Below are 10,403 nucleotides of genomic sequence, written 5' to 3'. Positions count from 1 at the left end.
TTGCCTACCAAAATGGCCAACCTGGCAGCCCTAGTTCTGGTTTATTTATTTATATTTTCACCCCGCCCTCAGTCCCTGGCCAGTACTTAATACAACATGCATACTGAAGCTGTAGATGCAATCAGAATATATATGTTGCCCCTTTTCCAACAATATGACCACCATGCATATCAGGAGCTTCCCTGGTAGAGAATGCTGCTGATACACACAGTTGTTGAGCGCCCAGTATGTGTTGTCAAAGTGTCTGGGAAGAGCTAACATTTGAATGGTTTTGTTATGTTTCAAAAACCTAACTTGGGATGAGTTTTTATTTTCACATGAGCCAAAATGCCAAAGATCACTCACGCTTCTGATGGGCGCTTCTATAAAGGCCTAATAAACGTATTCTTTCTTATTGTATTTTACAGGTTTACCCTACAAAATAATTATATAGGAAAAACAAGGAGTGTCCTTCCCGCAGAACAATTCGAGTTGACAGAGCATTTCATCCAGCTAACCAGCAAGTCTTTAGACTTCCTTATTCCATTATTTTGACTCACTTTGGTTCTGGAGAAGCTGTCCTCACCATGAATTTCTTGCGACGGCGCCTCTCCGACAGTAGTTTTGTGGCCAACTTGCCGAACGGTTACATGATGGACCTTCAGCGCCCTGACAGTTCCACCAGCAATCCCGTTTCCCCAGCAACAGAGAGGAGGCAGCAGCCCCTGCAGCCCCTTCCTCCACTGTCTTCTGGTACCAGCATCTTCAGCTCCATCTCCAGTGCCATGAAGCAGACCACACAGGCAGCAGCAGGACTGACTGAGCCAACAGCAAGCCCCACTCCCGTTGTCCAGCAGAAACCCCAAATCCTCTTAGTAATTGATGATGCACACACAGATTGGTAAGTATCCACACTATATTATCTTAAGGAAGGGGGGGGGGAAGAATCCCATTTCAGTAGCAACTAGGGTTGCCAACCTCCATGTACTAGCTGGAGATCTCCTGCTATTACAATTGATCTCCAGCCGATAGAGATCAGTTCCTCTGCAGAAAACGGCCGCTTTGGCAATTGGACTCTATGGCACTGAAGTCCCTCTCCTCCCCAAACCCCACCCTCCTCAGGCTCTGCCAAAAAAACCTCCCGCCGATGGCAAAGAGGGATCCGACAACCTTAGTAGCAACATCCTTGGTGGGTCTTATACCAGCAACACAAGTATTTCAAGAATAAACACTGAGAATGTATATGTGTGTGTGCGTAATGTGCCATCAAGTCGCAGTTGACTTAGAGCAACCCTGTAGGATAGAGTTGCCAACTTCCAGGTAGTGACTGCAGATATCTCACTATTACAACTGATCTCCAGGCGGTTTCCCTGGGGAAAATGGCTGTTTTGGCAATTGGACTCTATGGCATTGTAGTCCCTCCCCTCTCCAAACCCTGCCCTCCTCAGGCTCCATCCTCTAAATCTCCAGGTATTTCCCAACCTAGAGCTACTGTAGGGTTTTCAAGGCAAGACACTAACAGAGGGGGTTCGCCATTGCCTTCCTCTACACAACATGCTTTGGTGGTCTCCCATCCAATTACTAAACTGGCTGACCGTGCTTAGCTTCTGAGATCTGACGATATCAGGCTAGCCTGGGCCATCCAGATCAGGGCAGTTGTATGTATATAAGGCATATATTCTGCTTGAGATTGCTCACAACTTTTAAAATCATGTACAACATTTAAAATGTACTGTAATACGAAATCCATACATGTTATCACAGAAACAACAGCAGTAAACTAAGGACGAATTTCTCCTTTTATGTTGACATGAGAAATGTCACCAAGAGATGAAAATCATGTCATGGTAACAAATAGTACAATTATAAGCCTTCTAAGTCCTCGGAAGGTTGAAGTTGAACTTGAAGAGAAGTTCACATGTAGTTCCTCTTGTTTGGGGGAGAAGACGACATTTGATTGTTCCTTGTCCTTTTTCTGGGTTATTTGCTTTGTAGGCTGTTTGGAGGGATGAATGAATTTACAATATCACTTGTGCTATGTCACCATGGGAAATATCACTATGCGTATCTCAACTAATGGTTTTGAGATGATTCCTATCAGTACAAATACAATTCCTGTAAAAACAATTTAAATGCATTGGGTTGAACTGAAAGGTTGGTTTCTGCTAATGGAAAGGCACATCTGTCAGCAGAATGGAGTTCCCTGGCTCTTCCCTCCCACTTTTGCATTCCCTGAAATGCTGCTGGGGGGGGGGCTGGGTATCCTCAGGAAGAGCAGGAGGGGGCAAAATGGAGGTCTTCAATAAAAAGGGGAAATTGGCAAAAATCCCCAGTTAATGCTGACAGAGACAGCGCTTAGATCTGTGAAAGTGAAAGGCTACCACTGACTTCTGTGGCAGAAAGTAAATATAGCCCATCGTAGTAACATACTTTCTTCTAGTTAGATACTGTAATTGTAAAGCTGCAAGGAAGATTGCAAAAGGATCTTAGTTTCAGTGAATGGCCAATCCTGGACTTTGCCATCTCAAATATCCTGTGGAACGCCACAGGAGTCCTTACCTGGAGTGGAAGGAATCCAATATCTTACCCCTTTGGGGAAGAATTTTGCACTTTAATCTTGAATATGGTATTCAGCTGAAACCTGACATTATGAATGGTGATGTATAACTGCACGCAGTATATATTTTTGAAGAACTGAGGAAGAATTGGGCTTCGTGCTCCGAAACGATCGTTTTCTCCGTCAATAGCCTGCTGTGCTGCAAAGAAATAAATACACCTTAAAAGGACATTTTCTAGTGAACTTTTTCTCCTTCAATAGCCTGCTGTGCTGCAAAGAAAGAAATACACCTTAAAAGGACATTTTCTAGTGAACTTTGCTTCAATACTTACTAGTTAAAGGAATTAATTGTGTACTTACCTGTTGAAACATCCAGTAAATAAGAAAAAATACACTTGTTGTTGGCAATATATGGTGTTGGTGGTTATATTACCACATACTGTAAAGATTTAGCCAGAATATATTTGGCATCATTTATAACTGGATTCCAGTACTGAACCTCCAGGTACTAGCTGGAGATCTCCTGCTATTACAACTGATCTCCAGCCAATAGAGAGCAGTTCGCCTGGAGAAAATGGCAGCTTTGGCAATTGGACTCAATGGCATTGAAGTCCCTCCCCTCCCCAAACCCCACCCTCCTCAGGCTCCCCTCCAAAAACCTCCCTCCAATTGCAAAGAGGGACCTGACAACCCTAATAATTTAGCATTTTTGTAATTATTTAAACTTATGTTTTACTTACATTAGATTGTATTTTATATATATACTAATTGTTGGAAGCTACCCTGAGCCCGACTTGGTTGGGAAAGGGTGAAGTATAAATTGAATAAAATAAATAAATAAATAAATAAAATCCAACCCACTGCATTCAATACTAGACATCAGAATAAATCAAAATATCAAAAGTATAATAAATAATTAAAACATCTGCAAAAACTGAGTATCCAGCAGTCAAGAATATATTTCTTAAGAACTGAGTGCAGGGTTACAAGCTATATCTTTAGGGTTGCCAGGTCCCTCTTTGCCACTAGCAGGAGGTTTTTGGGGCGGAGCCTGAGGAAGGCAGGGTTTGGGAAAGGGAGGGACTCCAATGCCATACAGTCCAATTGCCAAAGCGGCCATTTTCCCCAGGGGAACTGATCTCTATCAGCTGGCGATCAGTTGCAATAGCAGGAGATCTCCAGCCACCACCTGGAGGTTGGCAACCCTATATATCTTCCTCAAACTGGAAGCCCATCCCCTTCCTTTTAAAACAAGGAGGGGTTTCTCCATTCAAGTTGCCCTTTGTTTAACGATGCAGCCCGGCCACTTTTAAAACTGACTGCCTTTTTGCTTGTTTGTACTGTTCCTGCTTCTAGACTGTATTTCAAAGCCCAGGTTCAGTCCTAATGAATTCTTTGTTGGAGTGAATTCATTCCCCCCCCCCCCAAACCTACAAGAAGCACTTTTTGGGAGAAACGGCAATGCAGCTAGCATAAATGTAGACATGATATCCGTTTTACTTCTATTTCTGTACTTCTTCCTTCTATTTCATGCTGAGTCCCACCTGCTGTTCTTCTTACCTGTTTTGTTTTGACTGTTGCAATTGCACGAGGTGACCACAAGGTGTCAGTCCATCATCACTGCTTTTGTCAAGTAACTTTTTAGAAGACTAGTAGGATTGTAGCATATTGAGAGTAGTTCTGGACTCCCGGTTTGGGGTTTTTGATTGGCTCATGTTTTTATGCCAATAAAGGTTTTGATATTGATATTGATTGATTGGCTCATGCTGGTTGCAAGTACTGTGAGCATGGAGAAGATCCAGTGATTCAGGAGTTCAGTTTCTTATCTACTTAAAAAAAAAACCTCTCCATCTTTCTGTCCCTCCCTGAACCTTCGTGCCTGTGGGCAAATATGGAGAAGGTTCATAAACCTCTGCATCAATAAGCAAAAGTAGTATAATGCACACACACAATAATTTTAATCAATTAGTATTTATTTAAAACATTCCTATGCCGCCTTTCTGTCCAAACAGGGTCCCCACGGTGGCGCACATCAAAAACATTTAAAACATTAAAGCAGCATTTAAAACAAGGTATATATAAAATGTTTGAACAATTCCATAAAAACATATAGACATACAAACACACATAACAAGACAACCAGAGAGGAGGGCCAGTAAGAGTTACTGGGGGTATGCCAAACAAAACAAAGAAGCCTTCACCTGCTGGCAGAAGACATTGCTAGAGAGAGACAGATACATTTTCTTGGGGAGGGAGTTTCAGTTTCGGTGCCACGACCAAAAAGTCCCTTTCTTGGGTTGCCAATTGGAGTTTTAAAATTAATAAGGTCTTTTAAATTTTGTAGTATGTATTGTTAAACTGATTGTCTATCCTTGTTGTGAGCTGCCTTGAAAAGGTGGGATATAAATCTAATATAATACAATGAAATAAAAAATAAAATAAATGTCTCAGATGGCAGGGGCACCTGAAGCAGGGCCTCCAAAGATGACCTGAGTGGACAGGTAGGTTCATATGGTAGAAGGCTATCCTTCAGGTATGCTGGCCCCAAGCCATATAAGGTTTTGAATGTCAATAACAGTACCTCATATTGAGCCTGAAAGAAAATTGGGAGCCGGTGTAGATAGAACAATATGGTGCATATGGTCCCTACGATCCACCTTGGTCATCGTTCTGTCCCAGAAGAGATATGCTGCACATATCAATACATAGTTGCCCTTCCAGCTTTGTTGCTGTCATTCCCTGTATCCTTTCCCCCTTGTTTACCTATCTACCCATTCTCTAGATTTCTTTTTAGCAGATAAATCTGGCTGCACCATGATCCTTTATGACTAATACCAACGTGCAGAGGGAATTTTTTTGTTTGTTTCCAAACAGTAATTCACAGCACTGTATTTTAAAACGTAAAGGAGTTTCAAAAGCAGTTTGTAGCAAGACCTGGGTAAGAGGACTACTTTTCAGTAAAAGTCAAAACCCTCATCGGGTGGGGTACATGAAGTTCTTGGAACAGAAGCTCTCTGGACGATAGTTTGCAAAAGTAATTTCTACGATATGGCTACTTTGAAATAGAAAAGGGTTCGATGGATTTTAAGCAGAGGCTAGATGGCCATCTGACAGCAAGGCTGATTCTGAAAACTTAGGCAGATCATGAGAGGGAGGGCAAGAAGAGATGAGTCAGTGCTCGACTCTCGTGGCCCTTTCTTACATGCCCAGGATAATGGCGATCAACATTGGAAGGAATTGTCCTCCAGGCCAGATTGACCAGGAATCCTGGAGGTTTTTGCCTTCCTCTGGTGATACAGCAGGGGTCACTTGGGGAGTGGGGAAGGGGGAAGGCGGTTGTAAATTTCCTGTATTGTGCAGGGGGTTGGACTAGATAACCCTGGAGGTCCCTTCCAGCTCTATGTTTCAAAGCTAGGACCTCAAGGTCCTTCTTTAGGGAGCCCTTTACCAGCTGAAACAGAAGCGATCCTGCAAGAACAAGGAAGCAGTGAACTTTGCTGGGGTGTAGGTGGAATTTTGGTAAAAAGATTGACACTTTCCTCCTATGGATTCCTTCATGCTTATGTCAAATAAGTTCATACTGATGAGGCTGTCAGTTCATACTGATGAGACAGAGTGAGTATGCTTTGGAGCCTGCAGGCAAGACAGTATGGTGAACTGTTTCATTTTCTCTTTCCGTTCTGTGCATCAAAACAAATATAGTGAATCACACAGAAGATCAGTCTAACTGGTGCCATAGTAACTTCTATGTTATCTTCTTCCCCCTCCCTACTCTCAGTGATGCATTTTTTTAACCAAAGATACCTGTGGTATTGGAAGTTTACAAATATGAAGGGGGGGGGGACAAACTACAGAAGTGCATTCACAGCATGAGGACATGAGGAAATGGAATGGCAGAACTCCATGTTACTGCGAGCCAGCCAAATCCAAGCTCATGACTTCATCCAGAAGGAAAATGTCCCACCTCTGGCGATTTCCTTGTCCAGATCACTGCTGAGTAAATCAAGCTCCTGCTGGAGTGAATTTCTCAAACAAAATTTAGATCTGCTGCTTACTAACCCTTGTCAGCAGCAAAAAGAAAAAAGAAAAAAAAGGCCTCTACTCTGTCAGCTTGCCTTATAGCGACTTGTGTTGCGTACCTCTACATGTGGGGAGAAAGGGCTTACTGAATCAACAGTAATGACAAACCTTTTCTTTGCCTGCTTTCGAACTAGGGTCGCTTCTGCACTAAGTTTTTGCTCTTCATCCTCCTCCCCACCCCACCCCACCCCCGCAAACTGAAGCAGAATTAATTTTGGCTTCCACACAAGATGGTTGTACCTCCACCAACCTTCTGCGTTTTCTTCAGCTCCGTTGCAGTTCCCCACCCCCCAAAAAAACCCTGCTTTGGTATGATGTCTTCTGGAACATCAGGAATCTCTGTACCTCCCCACACACATCTGGCACCATCTCCCCTCTCGCATGCCATTCCCCACCACTGCTGCCAGTGGGATTTTTGCCATATATTGCTACAGTGATAAAGCACTACTGGGCAGAAAGGGCAATGGCAGACAATAGGGGAAAGCACAGACTCAGTTTCAGTATAGAAGCTGCATTTGCAGTGGAAATCAGAGCAGAATGGAGAATAGTCTCCAGGTGAAAAGAACCAAAATCCCATTAAAAACTCTCCTGAGTAAAACCATTTTACAGAGCTCATGGAACAAAAGTAAAAAATAGAGCAGAGAGTTTAGCGCGGCAGAGGTCAACCTGTGACACAGGTACCACCCATGGTTCAAGTCGCAGGGATTTCATGTCGTGTCTGAACCAGCAGGCGTGTCTTTTTAGACCACCTGAGTTTACACCGCGAATTGCTCATGGTATTCTGGAATTCTGACTAGGAAGGACCAGGGAGTGAATCCATCATAAATGTCATGGAAATAGTTTGTTCTGCACTAGGGTTTCCAACCTCCAGGTGGTGGCTGGAGATATCCTGGGATTACAACTGATCTCCAGGCAACAGAGACCAATTCACCTGGAGAAAATGGCAGCTTCGGAAGGCGGGCTCTATGGCATTATACCCCATTGAAGTCCCACCCTTCCCCAAACCCCGCCCTCCTCAGGCTCCACCCCCAAAATCTACTCTAAACAAAGGAAAAGGCAGGGCTTGGAGTCGCCAACACTGCTGGCAGCTGATTACTAGTCCCTGATCAGGAAACGAGTCCTGGTTGTATAAATGGCCCCCTTGCAGCAATGCTGAGGTTAGAGTTTCCACCAAACTTCGTCTCTGTTTAAAGGCCCAGGCGAAACTGAAGGATCCTGCTTGGGCCAAAAATATTTGAGGGATTTCAAGGGAAGCTAATCCAGACTTTCAAGGGACTTTTAATAAGGCTGGTAGAATTTGCCAGGAATGGGGCAGAATTTAGGTTGACCCTGAATTCTACTCAAAGTAAGGGCCGAACTACATGTTTTGTTTTGTAATTAGTCAGGTCCAGGCTCCCCAGACCCAACTCGTTTTCCCCGCGGCCACCCAGCAGCTTCGGGAAACGGCATTTTAATGATCCAGGACACGATGTGCCGAGAGGAAGGGCTCCTGCCCTTCCTGTTTGGCATTTGCCCAAACAGAAATGGGGGGTGGAATTATTTGCCCCATTTGAATCTGCATTGTGCAGTTTGTAGAGCATCTACTTGGTATGCAGAAGGTCCCAGGTTTAATCCCCGACATCTCCAGTTAAAGGGACTAGGTGATGTGAAAGACCTCTGCCTGAGACCCTGGATAGCCACTGCCAGTCTGAGTAGAAAATACTGACTTTGATTAACCAAGAGTCTGAGTTAGGGTTACCAACCTCCAGGTACTAGCTGGAGATCTCCTGCTATTACAACTGATCTCTAGCCGATAGAGATCAGTCCACCAGAAGAAAATGGCTGCTTTGGCAATTGGACTCTATGGCATTGACGTCCCTCCCCTCCCCAAACCCCGCCCTCCTTTGGCTCTGCCCCAAAAACCTCCCGCCGGTGGCGAAGAGGGACCTGGCAATCCTAGTCTGAGTCAGTTTAAGGCAGCTTCATGTGTTCATGGTCCAGGGAGGTTCCTGTGTGAGCAAATGTCTGTGGAATTTCAAGGAAAGCTCAGTGAATTTCATAGTGGGAGGGCAGGAGGAGGGGGTCACATTTCCATGGCTTGGACCTATATCTCTGACCCTGTGAATTACAAGTATTTGGATGGGAGACCTCCAAGGAATGCCAGGGTCGTGACACAGAGACAGACAATGGCAAACCACCTCTGTTAGTCTCTCGCCTTGAAAACCCCATCAGGGGTCGCCATACATCAGATGTGACTTGACAGCCCCCCACCCACCCCAATGAATGACATGTTGTGTGCACTGGTTCATGTAACTGGCCAGAACCATACAGGTAAGAAGTCATCTGTGAAAGTAGAGTGGAACTTCTCAGATTTGGATAGGATGCAGTCAGTGTAGCTTTGTGTGCACAGCTGGGAGTTTGTTTGCTGTTTATATCTGTAGATGTTATTTGGACTCAGCTGTGTCCGAAATGAATTCTCACATTGGATACAGTCTCGAAACCTCATTGTGATGAGGGGTGAAGATCAGCGTCCCACCTCTCCTGCGCTCTTTAGCTCAGTAAGGTTGCTAAAGTGGGAGAAGGTTAACAGCTGCATATCCCAGATGGCCGTATTTGGATTGGTCTAAACGGAGAAGGCAAAAATTGAAAACAGCACACATTTTCCCCCACAATAGCTACATATTAATCAGTCTGTGCAGACTCACAGAAAGATCATGTAACCCTGGGAGACAGAAGGAGATAGCTGATGAAATTCACTAAATGCATAGTGATACGTTTTGGAGGGGGAAAGTTGTACTCCCTTAGTTATTGCCGCATAGGAGGAAAGATGTCTTGGGATGCTTATAAATAACTGCCTGTGTGCCAAATACCAACTTAACATAGGCTGTAGGATGCCAACTACTTTGTACCAGTTTGGCAGCTTCCCAAAGTTTTAGCCCATGTTGGAGCAGCAGCAGCATTTCTTTGTCAGCGTCCACCGCGTGTAGGAACAGTCAGCAGGAGCTGGTTTCCATTTTATTGCAAGCCAAAAAAATAAAATAAAACAGGTTTGAGATCTCTTTCAGCATCATTTATACTTGCTGTTTTCTCGGAAGAAATTTCAGAAGTGAAATTGAATGCGTACGAAAGCCAGTGTTGGTTCTATATTCTTGTTAAAAGCACCCCCCGAATATAAGCCTGAAAATACCCTCGTGGGAGCAGTCATAAGATCATAAGAAAGGCCCTGCTGGATCAGACCAAGGCCCATCAAGTCCAGCAGTCTTCTCACACAGTGGCCAACCAGGTGCTTCTAGGAAGCCACAAACAAGACGACTGCAGCAGCATTACCCTGCCCGTGTTCCAAAGCACCTAATATAATAGACATGCTCCTCTGACACTAGAGAGAACAGGTATGCAGCATGACCAGCATCCATTCCAACTAATAGCTATGAATACCCCTTTCCTCCATGAACATGTCCACTCCCCTCTTAAAGCCCTCCAAGCTGGCAGCCATCACCACATCCTGGGGCGGGGAGTTCCACAGTTTAACTATGCATTGTGTGAAAAAATACTTCCTTTTATCTGTTTTGAATCTCTCACCCTCCAGCTTTAGCAGATGACCCCGTGTTCTAGTATTATGGGAGAGGGAGAAAAAATTCTCCCTGTCCACTCTCTCCAAACCATGCATAATTTTATAGACCTCTACCATGTCTCCCCTTAGCCACTTTCTTTCCAAGCTAAACAGCCCTAATCGTCCTAACTGCTCCCCATAGGACAGTTGCTCTAGTCCCCTAATCATTTTGGTTGCTCTTTTCTGCACCTTCTCAAG

The 10,403-nt window shown here is 44.3% G+C and overlaps 1 protein-coding gene across 1 annotated transcript in view; it reads left to right on the top strand.

The window, feature by feature from the left end:
* Window positions 1-566: 566 nt before the first annotated feature.
* The window catches only part of SYN3 (synapsin III), a 222,028-nt gene continuing 212,191 nt past the window's right edge, over window positions 567-10,403 (top strand). The window contains exon 1 of the mRNA XM_056847571.1: window positions 567-880. Within this exon, the coding sequence (XP_056703549.1) occupies window positions 567-880 (314 nt within the window). The remainder of the gene's footprint in view (window positions 881-10,403) is intronic.

The sequence above is a fragment of the Euleptes europaea genome, chromosome 3 (assembly GCF_029931775.1).
Source record: "Euleptes europaea isolate rEulEur1 chromosome 3, rEulEur1.hap1, whole genome shotgun sequence".
NCBI lineage: Eukaryota > Metazoa > Chordata > Lepidosauria > Squamata > Sphaerodactylidae > Euleptes > Euleptes europaea.
Note: the sequence above shows the minus strand (reverse complement) of the source record. Positions and strands in the feature narration are given on the sequence as shown.